Source organism: Chamaea fasciata, unplaced genomic scaffold, assembly GCF_029207755.1.
Source record: "Chamaea fasciata isolate MVZ Bird 193981 ecotype frontalis unplaced genomic scaffold, bChaFas1.0.hap1 SCAF_5, whole genome shotgun sequence".
NCBI lineage: Eukaryota > Metazoa > Chordata > Aves > Passeriformes > Sylviidae > Chamaea > Chamaea fasciata.
Genome location: NW_027094090.1, coordinates 39077310 through 39091338, shown reverse-complemented (window position 1 = coordinate 39091338; position 14029 = coordinate 39077310). Strand labels below are relative to the sequence as shown.

The 14029-nt window shown below is 37.1% G+C and overlaps 1 protein-coding gene across 1 annotated transcript in view; it reads left to right on the top strand.

Annotated features, from left to right (window-relative positions):
* The window catches only part of PAWR (pro-apoptotic WT1 regulator), a 74149-nt gene that overhangs the window by 30922 nt on the left and 29198 nt on the right, over positions 1-14029 (top strand). Inside the window, 1 exon segment of the mRNA XM_066183299.1 lies at positions 7159-7287. Coding sequence (XP_066039396.1) covers positions 7159-7287 — 129 coding nt within the window.

Below are 14029 nucleotides of genomic sequence, written 5' to 3'. Positions count from 1 at the left end.
TTTAATGGAAAATACAGCACAGGTGGGCATCAAGCGTGTAAATGATCACTTGTTTTCTGTACATCCAGGAAGAATCCTCTCTTCTGCTCTTGCAGTCTGTGAATGTTGTTTCCTAACATCTCTGGCATGATGCAAACTGATAAATAGTTTGTGAATGGTGCAAATATGATTAACAGATCATATTTCTCCCCGGCTGAACCAGGCAAACTTTGTTTCACCAAATTTCTTGTGCTCAACCACTGATTTGCCATCTTTGTTTCAGATAGGATGTGTCATTTCAGAGAGTTAATTAGGAGGTTAATGAGACTGTTTTGGTGGCTGGCTCCACTTCTCTGTGTGGAGATTGGGACCATTTCTGTAACTTTTAGATTCATGTGTTCAACACTATTAATGATTTCTGTGTAGAGGATGTAGCTTTTATTGACTGTGTACCAGATGTCCACCATCAGCAGAGGAGGGTAAAGACATGTTACTGCTATCAAAATAGAAGTAAGGAGCAGTGTGCAAAATTTGAATGAGGAGTGGGATGTTTATTTTCACTCTCAGCACGCAGAGATGTTCTATATAAGGACCCTATAGTTCTGAAAGTCAGATCATACCAACAAGCATTTGGTGGATTTGGCTGCTTTTTTCATAGACCCTTTATTTGATGTTGATTTACATTTTCTTTTTTAGAGCATGGGATTGGGGTTTCTTCTGGATGAGTCATGATTCTATTAATATAGTAACTTCCCCATGGAACAGGTGTAAGCATGTCATTGCATAAGGATCCTCAGTCATTGTTGCTGCTTGATGCTTCTGTTCTTAGGCGTTGATCAGTCAGAAGGGCTTTAAAATGCTAACAGTGAGTTCAGCGTTAAATAGTTCAGTGCTTAATTCTGAGAGTTTGCCAATCCATAATTTTTATTATGTCTCTCCCTTTTCTAGAAAGATTTTAATAATGCTAGATAGCTTGTCTTTTGCAAGACAAGCTTTCTTGTATCCCTGGAATTTTACTCTGTGACTTTAATATCATGTACTAAGTAGTTAAATTAAGCATATCCACCAATCATTCTTGACAAGCCTTGTGATAAAGGAGTTTTTGGCAATTAGTTTAAGTTAAACATTTGACTTTTGAACTCATTCTTGTGGTATGTTTGAAAACACTGGTGACCAAACAGTGTATTTGGATGAATAACAAACTGCAAACATTGCTAACATTGCTGCTTTTTGTTATTATAATGAGGGATAATTGACATTCTGGTGTTGATGCAGTTGATGTTTTACATAAAGCTTTAAAAGAATTTGAAATACTTTGTTATTTTGCTCTTAATACAGACAAATATGCTGGGTTTTTTTCCAGAAACATTTCTAAGAGGATTTTGAGACTTTAAATTGTATTTGCTCTGGAATATAATTGAATGTACAAAGTAGGTACTTATAAATTCTTATTATGGGTGAGAAAAGGATAGAGTTCAAAAAAAATGTAAATGTGACTTATAATCAGGAATGCTGTGAGTTTTGTAGAGCAAGATGTGCATTTCACTCATCTCTAGGTGATGCTTGTCTTCTAGAATTGCTTTGTTGGCAGCATGGTCAAGGATGAGCAAATCCTATGGCTGCAGTCAGCTGTGCTCTGGCCCACCTGCTGGGCACTGACCCATTGTTGTCCTGGGATCTCTTTTGATCTCAGATACCAAACATTCCTGCCTTTACTCTTCTATGTTAAAAATCCATGCTTGTGATTATACTAATGGTTGATATTGGACTGCTCCAGTTAGAGAGGTAGACTTTTAGAAGTGCACAAAAATCATGAGGATAAGGTGTTGGAGTTCAGTGTCCTTTTCTGGACTCTCTTAATGTGACAATTGAAGTCTTAAAAAAAATTTAATCTTTAGCTGGGCAATTGATAAAACTGTTTGAAGGTTTTAGACAGTTCATAGGAATAACGTTATCTCTTTTCACCTCTATAGGAATAGTTTTCAACTTGGAAAGAAAAGCACTTCAGCAAGTGAAGTGTGATGAAAGGCTTGCAGAGTGAAAAAAGATGGAATTTTCCCAAAATTATAAGCAATTATTCCAATAAAAGCAGTTATTCCAATAAAAAGATTTTATTACTCTAAACATGTTTTACTTAAATATTTTGGGTGCTGTCTGAACAGTGTAATAAAAGTGTGTTACAAATATGATTAAAATAAGTGTTTCAGAGGGGGAAAGTTATATAATCTTAAACCATAGAGCTTTGAGGAGAGGTGGTGACAGAAGGATTTGATACTATGCAAACAGGTAGGAAGATGGTGTTTAGCTGGTATCAAAGTTGTGCATAGTAAAGCAAGAGGCATTTGATTCTTAGTGTTGCAGTAAGAAGAGTGATTATAAAGAAATCATGTGTAAAATACTTGTCTTTTATTTGCAGGTTTTTCTGAATGGTCAGCCAAGGGAAAGATAATGTTGAATCCCAAAATGTATGTTGCAGTAGTTAATTGCCTGGATAAGTTTTTTTCAGAGTTAAAAACAGTTCTTATATCTTGTCTTGTATTTCTATTGTGGAAGCTTTTAGAAAATACTTACATTTAATAGAAACCTTTGCAGTTTTACAATGTCTTGAGATGAAGTCGATAATGCACTTTGAACTTTCTCTCAGCATGGGAAATATCCTTATGGCAAAAGTGACTTTTTAAAATTGCCTTTTTAAATTGTTCGTTGTTGTTTCAGGGAAATGGGAAGATGCCTTGATTTGTTTCCTCTCCTGCATTACTACCATGGTTAAGCGAAGAAAGCCCATCAAGATAACTGATGGTGCTCATGATGCAGAGTTTCTGTTTATTGCCCAACATGAAGCTGAACATGGGGTTTTACTGAGAGTACATATCTGCTTGCACATCTTGCTGTACTGGTTCAATATGGTATTATCTCAAGTGCTCATCATTTTCAAAAAGCTGATGTAGCACAACTATTCCTGGAGTTCTGCGAAATAAATAGCTTGAATGGGCCTGTATCTGGTCCAGGCAAAATCAATTGAGTAAATTAAAACTGCTGAAACTAACCTGACTGACCTTTCATGAAATAAACTGGGAAGCCCTCAGTTATGTACTTGGCCAGCAGAACTCCAAGGCAGAAGCAGGTTGGTGCAGGATGGGGGATGGGAACGGGGACATTTTGACTCGGCACGGTTTCTTGTCACAAGAGCAGCGTATACATGCTCATAAACTGATCTGCAGAGGATAGGAATATTGCTTCTTTCCAGGGAAAAGACAGCCCTTTCCCAACTTTTGCTTGTTCTTAGCAATGCACAAATATTTATAGGAAGCACACCAGTGAATGTCCTTCACACCAGAAGTGTCCTCCATACAATGTCTCCTTGAACTGGAGGTGGTGGTGTGCTGGAATGTGGGGATATCTTGGTGGCAGTTTCTTTCCTCAGTCTGATTCTTTTTGAAAGCATCTTACTCTGCTTGTATTTTCCATACTAGAGGTTTACAGAAAAATGTTTATACTACAGCTTCAAACATTTACTGAAATCCTAGAGAACCTAAAGAATTTCTGTGGATTCCTTATATTAAGATCAGATGTGGGAATGTCACATTGAATATCTGCTATACAAAACTCAGATGATTTCAATGAAAAATAAGAATCTGAAATGGTATGTGCCTAGGGGCAAAATTAAAAAGAGGAAAGGGAATGGACAGAGAGAATTATATAATGGGTCAGAATTACACCTTGGTGGTTACAAGTCCATTTCTCTGCTGTGCTGACAGAGAAAGTAATTGCTGTACTTATGTCTTTTTCAATGACGTGAAACTAGCTTTTACAGCAAAGTGCAGTATTTGAGAGAGCCTGTAATGTGAGCAGCACAGTAATCCAGCTGATTGAAATGTCTGGTGGGCTGAGGCAGTTTCAGCTGAAGGGCAGCTTGGAAAAGCCCAGTTTTTGAGGTGTCTAACAACACTTTGAACATTTTTAGTTTTTTCAGTAATAACGTATCAACCCTCACCCAAAACCCGAAATGTGGTTTTATTGATTTTTGTTACTCTACAAGTTAGCTAAGAACTTAAATGGCAGTAATGCTAGCAATCAATAACTGAAGTGCATAAGCAGGATATTTTTAATAAGAAAGCATGTTTTGTCATGAGTCAGAACAAGTGGATTTCCTTTTAAAGGCTAATGGTTATTGAAGCGAAGCTTAATAACTTACTAAAAGGCAGTAAAAGGTTTAAATTACATTATTTGTTACTGTGTTGGTTTGTGCTCAGCCTGCATTTTATAAACATTGTGTGAGTTGGTGTGTCTGCATGTTTGGAAGGGGGAGCATAACCTTTGTGTTAGGGAAACCACAGCCTGACAGTGACTACGAACCTGCTTTAGGGCAGGAAGGCACTGGCAGCCCTGGCCAAATGTGCCATGTCAGCCATGGATGGTGACTCTCACCCTGTGCTCGTGAGTCTTCCATCTCATCGCTTACAAGTCATAAAAACGTGGTGCTTCTGTGGTTCTAACCACTCAAACTTGTGCTGGCTTCAGCTGGTGTGACACTTGCAGAGTGAAGGGAACTGGAGTGGGGAGCAAGCCCCCACAGCCGTTCCAACAGAGGTTATACACTCTGAATTCGATTTACATTAACTGTTAACCAGCTGTTCTGTGCTTGGGAGGAAGGCCTTTAACCTTGGAAGTATGCATTGTTTGGGGCGGTTGAATACCTTTTGATGGTATTGATTTGCAGACTTTGGTGATTTTGGACCTTCCTGAGAAGAAAGGAAAGGCTGAGAATGGACATTGCTGGCAAATCCTAACTGAAAATGTTTAGTTTAAAATAATACTGCTAGAACTTTCATACAAGATTTTGTTCCTGTTCAGATTTGCTAAAAGAATAGTTAGCAGCCGGGTGTTGTTATATTAAAAGAGGGAAGAACATTCTTCATTACAGATGTAATTGTATTCAGAAAAAATTATTTTTCTGGAATGCTCATTGTCTTTGGAAAGCTTATGAGGAGCTTTCATGTATCTGCAGGAGACAATTTGTGGAGAAAGGTACACTAATCTACTTAGTCACTACTAAGACTTTTTTCCTACAATATTGGCATTTGAGCTTCTTTTTTCTCCTTAAAGAATGTTTTTCCTTGAAACTACGAAGTTGTTTCCATTCTCTGCTTTAACAATTTGGAGACCTGAAGACCAATCTGAAAATGTTTCTGGTTTTCTAACACAGTATCATTCTTCTTCTGCATGACACTAGTTAAAATTTACATGGTGTCTTCTGTGTGCCTCGTAGTTCTTTCTGAACAAGGCTGGCTTTGTAAGAGGTGAAGATCACTCCCTTTCTTGTTGCAGTAGGGCCTTATTATATCTTATTGTGTCACTTCATAATGGATTAATATGATAATGGGATAAATTAGGACTTAAGTTCATGTTATCAAAATTTTTCATCTTTATAGTTTATAAAAGGTAGATGATGTTGATTTAAAGATCATTTCCTAGAATGTGCCATGACAATGTTTTTTAAATGCTTTGTTATAAATGGACCTAAAGGAATTACATTAGATATTTGTAATTATTTTATTAGAAAAGACCCATTGAAAGTGTTTTTGAATGTGCAGTGATTTAGCCATAGTAACCTTCTAAGTATGCCTTTCTTAGTGATAGGAACAGGTCTGCATCAGTTGCATTGGAAGGTTGGTTAGAAATAGACTAGTGAAATTGCATTAGTGTTGCTGTCATGAGCGCTGCTGTGGAGAGTTTAAATGGCTTTTATTCAGGGTCACTTGTGGAAACATATCCCTTTCTGGTTTGCCAGTTTGCTAGGACTTGTATCACCATAATGTTTGCTTTGGAGGAGCTGGAGTTAGTTTTTGATACACTAGTGCTATTTTCAGCTAGCAAATAACACTGGTTTTATTCTTAAACATACTGTATTCCCGCATTCTCATTATGTACTTTTGACTAGTTTTGTGTCCTTTGTGTAAGATGATGACAGAGATTGTCAGTATCTGAGCCTCAGAATACTGACTTTGTTTTTCATGCATTAGGAATTTCAACTGAAATAATTTGACATTCATCTTTGTTTTCTGCTAGTCCTGTTCTGTGTTTCTCAAGGTACTGTGCATTCATCTAGAAACTTTTTCTGATGTCTTAAACTGATTATTTTTCTGTGTTTCTGTAACAAGGTTTCACACATCTCTTGTTCTAATGTAGAGTGCTAGCAAAGAGCTTGTGATGTCATGGTCAGTTTTTTTGTTTTGTTTTCTAGCTTTGTCTGCCGTAAGTTGGTCTTCTAACCATAAGATTGTGAGGGGCTTTTCTTTCTATAAATATGTGTACACTAAATTAATAGACTGATCTAGACATAGCTGACTTAACCCAAAGCTGGTTGAGTCCTCGCATTTCTACCCTGGCCTTAATGTGGCTTTGAGCCGGAGCAGAGGCAGTAATAGGGATGATTTTTTTTTTTTCATTTACTTGCCTACTTACTTTTCCTGTCTCTGGTCTGACAGCAGTCAGTGCTTTAGAAACTTAATCCTCTCAAAGAAATTATTTCAGCAAATCTAGTATGAAACATTTGTATTGAAGAGTCAAAGTGTTACATATAAGTGTAAACTGTGAGTAATTAATGACTGTCCAAGTAATTTAAAAATCACTGGTTTTCAATGGCAAATTGTCAAAGAAAAAATGAAAACCACAGGCACCAAAACTAAAATGGGTGATTGAGACTGACACTTCAACCTCAGTCGGTGCCACTATGTCAAAGTAGATCAGCTGTTGAGTGAAGAGTACAATTAACTTTTTTTTTTGTCTTTTCTGGATTTCCTGAAAATCTCTTACATGTAAAGGTACTGTTTTTGCCTCACACAATTGCATGTGGCAGAGAGGGTTGTGGAATCATTCCAATAGAAGGAACTTCAGGTATAGTCCAAGCTCCTGCTCGTAGCAGGATTAGCACTGAACTCACACAGCCTTGTCTAAATCTTTGTCAAATTGGATCTTGTTTTGATTATTTCTTGCTTTGGTGATGAACAAAAAGTTGTTAGTTGGAAAGAAAAGCGTTGAAACATTTAATTAAACTTTCCTGAAATATGAAATTAATATTTGAAAATACTCACTGATGCATGAATTTTGTGAAATATGGGAAGCATGTGAAGCAACATACAAAGGCTGTAACTGATAAATAAATAATTTTTGTTTTAGAGCCTTGATGAGTATGAAGATGATGAAGCAGGGCAGAAGGAACGAAAGAAAGAGGATGCTATTACTCAACAGAATACGATACAAAATGAGAGTTCCAGTGCAGATACCTCTTGCTCATACTTACTCCAGGTGAGATCATAACACTGTTCATTTTGGCATTTTACTCAGATTTAAAACTTGTACTACTTTCTTCTTTGTAATTCTTAACAGTAGAAAATATGCTACGTGAAAAAACCCTAAGGTTCAGTAATTGACACATTACTGAAAACTGGGTATGAGGTTCAATTCCTCAAACTTAACACTACTGAGACAAAGATTCTGACAACAGAATCTTCTGTTTCTGTAGAGGTCTTGAAGGTAATAGTTTTGATGTTCATCATAGAACTTACTATTTGATGAGGGGAAGAGAAACGGGAGATTGGAGTGAAAAATACTGATAGATTTAGAATATTCAATTAATTGGAGGTAGACTTCTAAATCAGGACACATTTTCCTAATTTATTTTGTCAATTGACTTCTAATTACTGTTTCTAGGATTGAAACCAACACACAAACTCCTAGGGTAGCCCTTGCCTCTGTGAAACCTTTTCTCTCTTTTTATTGCTATTGCTCTCCAATCCCCTGACCACACTCATTCCTGCAGTCCCCTTCCCCACTATCAAAACATTGCCAATTATGCCCAGTATGACCCTCCTTCATATTATACCACCTGTCTCAAATGTTCTGTCTCTTTCCTGAGTGCCCTGAGTCTCTTTAACCAGTCTTGTTTCTCCTTCTGTTACCTAACAGCATGTACAAACTGAGGTCATCCAGCTCTGCCTGTTGACTCCAACAGAGGCAACAGCACATGCACGGGGAGAAAAGCATCCAAACAAACCAAGCACCTGGTGCTCATGGGTAGTTTTCTAGCTATCCGTAACTAGAGGTAGCATGGCTGAATTGGTGGATCTGGATGCACTTTCCTTCTAAAATTTTGCCCAGTCTTTCATGTGCTCATGGATGCCTTTAACGTTGAGAAGAGCCTGAGGCAGAGAAGTCTACAACCTAATTACCTGGAATGTCAAGATCAGTCTCCTTTTGTTAAAGCTGAATCTGTCATTTTCCATGTTTCCATGTGATTTCAGCAAAGTGTCCCAGTGGAAGACATGGGGAATAACTGCTTCCTCTTTGTGTGACTGAGTGCTGCAGAGAGAGGATGGCTCCTCTCAGCTGCCTGTTCCCTAGGCTGAAGATTTCTATTTTTTTGAGGTTGTTCCTCAAAGAGGAGTTACTCAAGAACATTCTCTCCTTTCCAGTTTGACTCCGTTTTGTTTGCTACCCAAAAACAGAACCAATGTAACATTCAGTACAACATACAGTCATAGAGTGGTTTAGTGATGTGACTTGTTTTGTTCTCTGTTTCTTTCCTAATAATTCCTGATACCTATGTGTCTCCTGAGCATTGAATTTACAGTTTATGGTGTATATGCCTAATCTAACTTAACATTTTGGAGTTATCTGGGAGTGAGAATAACAAGCTCAGAGGTCAATGCCTGCGTAAATTTAGAAACATGTTCACCTTTTGTTTCACTTATGTACACTGTACTTATGTACAATAAATTTAATCTCCCGTTCCTCCTCCCAGTCACTCCCAATAAAGGACTCCTGCATGTTTTTACAGTTGATCTTTATCTTTTCTGTTCTGAATAGCATCTGTGGACATCTCCTCCCCAAATACATGGAAAAGCACAGGTTTCTGCACAGGTTCCTGTAACACTGTTCTGGTTGTTCCATTCACTGTGAGAGCTGACCATCGGAGTCCACCATTATTTCCTGCCTTTTCACCCGTGATTTATTCACAGGATGTTTTCTTTTATTCCAAGAGGAGATTACTTTCTTTAGGAGGTTTTGGGGAGTGCCTTTGAAATGCACTATGCTGTCAATCAAATTCCTGCCCTGGACATGTTTTTGTGACTTAAAAAAGCTGTATGAGATTTGTGAAGTGCAACTGTTCTAGAAATGCCATGGTGACTCTTCCTCATGATACCATAATCCTTAATTGTTCTAGACCTACTAGCAACACTTTATCCAGTATAAATATCAAGTTTACTCCTCTATACTACTGTGTTTAAGAAGCTTCTTGAGGATGATGTTTATGGTACGCCGTGGTACTAGGGCAGTTATAAATGAGAAGTTTCATTTGATCTCGGTTAGTTCAGCTATTACATTTTTCAGTAACATCAGTGGTTTCTTCAAAGCTCAAGGAGTAAATAGCTGCCTCATTCTGGCAGGTGACATTTTAAAATTTCTTTTATTAGCTTTTTTTCACATTCTAACAGTGCTTCTGCTGTAAATAGACTGTTCTCCAGAAGGAGTGCTCTGATATGACACACTTACCGTTCTTTTCCATGGTGAACATCAAAAGTATTTCTGCAAAGTGACTGTCTCCTCTGAGTATGCCTCATATAACCAGATGTGTTTATCTTTGCAGATTTGTCAGAAGCCATCATGCTGAAAAATTTTTATGCTTTTTTTCCCAGTTGTTTGTAAGACTCTTTCTGACGGTGTTCACTCTGTTTTCACTTCTTTGACAGATATTCCAAAAGTTATAATTTTTAGTTTCCTCTAGTGGTATTGTATAATGCTTGGGTTATATTCCCGTGCCCTCTTTTTTTCTCATCCAAATTCTCTATCCTTCTTGATTAGCAATCTCAGTTTTTATTTACCAAATTGTGTTTATTAATTGTATTCTACATTTCCAAGTTTGTCATCTCTCTATTCCAACAGGCGCTATTTCCTTGTTGACAGAGCACAGCAGGCATGTCCTGTTACTGACAATACAGAATAGAGTTACAGGTCTTGGATCTGGCAAAGGCCCAGGGTGGCACATGTACAGAACAGATGGAGCCTCACGAAGGTGGAGCTACTAAGAGTTAATCAGTTTACTACTGGCTCTGTCAATTCGCTTCTTCTTAGAAGACTTAGAACTTGACCATTTTGAACAGAATTTGACAGCAGTGTTATTTCAGCTTTGGTGACTTAATTTCCTTTTGATTCTGCTCTGTGCAAGGCTAATACTCTTTTAAAAAGTAGGGCTTATGTTGTAGATGTAAGTACTCATTTTAAGTTGCCATTGACCAGTATATCTTTTACTTCCATGTACTAAGCAGAATAAATACATTTCTGTACTTATAGCTATTTCCCCTCCCTTGTCCATTCTTATTATAATTTAATGAAATTTGTAAATACATAATTGTTGTGAATGTGGTAAATAAAATGGTATTGACTTCATATTTGATGAGGAAATACGTTGCTGAGTAAGGTTTTCTTTCCAGTCCTTAATCTGATTGTTTTAGTTCCAGTTTAATATTGTCAGAGGTTGTGGGTCTCATTTTCTTAGGCAATATGTACATTCTTTGAAAACTCTGGCTGAATTTAACATTCTTCATCCAAAGCACAGACATACCAGGTTTGTTTAAGAATAGATCTAAAAATACAACAGACTTGAGTATTTTCCCTGAAGCAGAGCTATTTGACTGAAATCACCTCCTGAATTATTTTATATTGACAATATAGAAGATGGTAGGTCTGGCAATGTTACAAGCACTGAAAAACTATTACAATCAAAGAATTTGTTCTTTAACTTTAGCAAAAGATAATGTAGAAAGCCACACCTCACCAGGTGGCTCAACATTAAATCAGCTGCCAGACACGAGTGTTATATCTGACTCTGACTTTCTTGCTTGATTTTCCTCCTGTTCTTAACAGGACTAAAATTCCATTCTTCAGTTGTTCTGATCTTGTGAGTTACAGTCCTGTGGGCTGCTCCAGCCATGTGTATGGGGATGCAGACTGATGGTGATAAATCATAGATCCGTAAGCTTAGAAATTTTACAAATGAACTAAAAATCTGTAATGCTAAGGACAAGCATTGTTAAAACTACTATTTAGAGGTTACTAAAGTTTCTACTTTATCTAAAAATCTTCAGTGTCTGGTAATTATAGATATCTATCTCTTGTTTAGCAGAGATGGCAAAATTAAAAATAGTGCAACACTATTTGATAGCAGTGTCTTTCTTGCAGGTGGATAGAAATGATATGTTCCAAGTAGTGAACATGCCTTAATTGAAAATGGTATTAGTATTTATGTGCTGTACAGAAAGCTTGCATCAAAAAACCTACAAGATTTGGCTGGAAAAGCCAATTTTTTTAATGAAGATTTCGTTTTAAGTTTTTTAGAAGACTTTCTGAGTTCCAGAATGTGGAAAAGATGTTACTATTAGCTAATACTCAAAAAACCCCTACCAAAAAACACCATATGCAATGCTGTTGTATCAAAGCATTCAGGTTTGCTGATACCATGGTCATGTGCCTCTTGGAATTCAGTTGTTTGTGCATCTGAACTCCTAAAGTATTCCCCAAATATGTGCCCTTCTTCATGTAATCCTGTGGCAGTAGGGTTAACATAACCTCTGAGTCGTTACAAAAGTGATACTTGAGCATGGTAGTATGTTGCGATGTGTGGGTCACCTTATGGTGTTCTTGGAAAATTGGAGAGCCAATTGGGAAAGCTGAGAAGATCAATTCAAAACTAGCATAAAGCCTTGCAGTGAGAGACACATGTATAGGTCCTCTGTCCATTAAAACCTTTTAATTACAACGGGCTGTTTTTTGGCAGTTATGCTATAATAATGCGGAAGTATCATTCTCAATACCTTGGAAAGGGTTTGAAATCCTTTGTTTTATGTTACCTGTGGTTCCTTTCTACTTGTGTTTTACTTCAAGTGTTGTAGTGTCTGTGAATGCTAGTTGTTCTGTGCACTGAATGAGTCCATTGCAAAAAAATTATCAGCTGTGAATAACTGATGTTTAATATATGGGAGCTGAGTAAATACGTATTGTCAAAAGCATCAAGAGACAAAAAGGCATTTGAGAACTTCAAAATTACTTTTGTCATTGGCATGAGGGTGGGGGTTATTGAGTTCTAGATGTGTGTTTCTTTCCTCATTGAGGACAAAAAGGGTCCTGCTGGATGAACTGAATCCTTTCCTCTCCCTGGAAAACTTGACCCAGACATGTCAGGATGATTTTTTACTACTATCATATCATGAAAATAGTAATCAATTAGAGTGAGATTTTTGTGATTTTTGTGCCTGCGGGCATGGAAAGAGGAAATTCTGAGTCACTTAGATACTGAACTTCAGCCTATGTGAAACTAATACTATGAACCCTTCAACTGAAAGGTAATTAAAAATACTAGAATGATTTAGAGTATCTTACTGTAGAAAGGGAATGCTGATCTTTATTATTGTTAGGCAGAAGCAAATCATAACTATCACAGTTACCAGTATCTTTTGCATCTGTACTGATTGCCAAAGATCTCTCTGCAGTCATTTGCTAGAAACCTGTTGTGGTATTTGTAGTGCTGGTATGAAACTAGTAGAGGAAAATTGCCTCTCAAGCATTATGAAGCCTGGGACCCCATTATGAGATGACTCACTCTTTTTTTTTAAGACATGACAACTGTTTTGCTGTACCTAATTGCATATTATGTATTGCTATAAAGCCCAGAGTGTCATTCAAGACCCTTGCACTTCAGTTGGAAATGGCAGTTATTTTGTTCCAACCATTAACTTGCTTTGTGTATGCAATTGTAATGTACATTTCTTGCTCTCTCTGTATTAGTCTTAGCATGTACACGAACAGGAAATTCAAGAAATTAGGATGTTGAATCTTACAAAATTATTTTATGCAAGACACAGCTTTGTGAGATACATTTTAGGCAGTTAAACATCCACACTGAATTGCAGTCACAAACTCAGAATGGATTTGCTAGACAAAAAAAAAAGTCACTTCATTTGTAGCACTTAACCTTGTTAGGCTGTAAGTTGTATTATATTCTTGCAGTAAGTACAAATTATGTCCATTAGTAGACAGACTAAAGCTTGATCCCAGTACTGAATTCCTGTGGAGCTGTTAATCCAAGACAAGAGAAGGCAAAGCTGCCCTAGTTTTCAGCTCAGGGCAGTGACTTAAATACACAATAGTATTGCCGTGTCTTGATTTGCTCTCCTCTCTGTAGCAGCAATGCATTTTTTTGTTCTCTGCAAGAGATTAGCTTGCGATAGATGCTTGGATAATCATTCAATTTAGCGTAGAAATTACCCAGTACCTTTGAAAGAATCCTTGTTGATTGGAGGTGAGGATAGGATGAAATGTCTACATAATTTGCATTAATGGTACAATTATGAAATTGTGTCATAGTAGGTTGGGTTCATTGTAGTAACTTCAGTATGAATAGGTTAGGTGGCTGGCAAAGTAATCAAAACTTGATTTATTAACATGACCCTTTAGTTATGCCTTGTGCATTTAGTTGTAAGTCATTTAAACGCCTTTGAAAATTGAAGGAATACCACATCTGATCTTTTTTTAAGCTTGTGTTCTAAAAAGGCTTAACATTTCACCAAAACATTACAGGTACTTTCTAAAAGGAACGTGGTCCAAAGATATTTCTACAGAAGTGTAGTTCTGTTTGCTTCTATACTATTCTTTAAATTTGACCTAACTTATTGAAATTTTTGGAAGCAAGGATATATATCAGTGTTAAAAAACTATAAATGTTTGAGGGGCACCTTATAAGCTTTGCTGAAAGCAATAAATAAAGGTAAGGAATAAAATTTCTTAGCTTTGTGGCAGACTGTGAGAAATGCAGGGATCTGAATCTGTTACATGCATCTCCTTTCAGAACGACAGCTGAAAACCTACTTGACACAAGCTTCCCCAGAGTTCTGTACTTGAATCTTGTGCTGAGAATATATTGCCAGACAAGCCAGTCAACTCAAGTTGCACTTCTTGCCTATTTTGCCTTTTCTGGCTTGTCATTTATCTAATA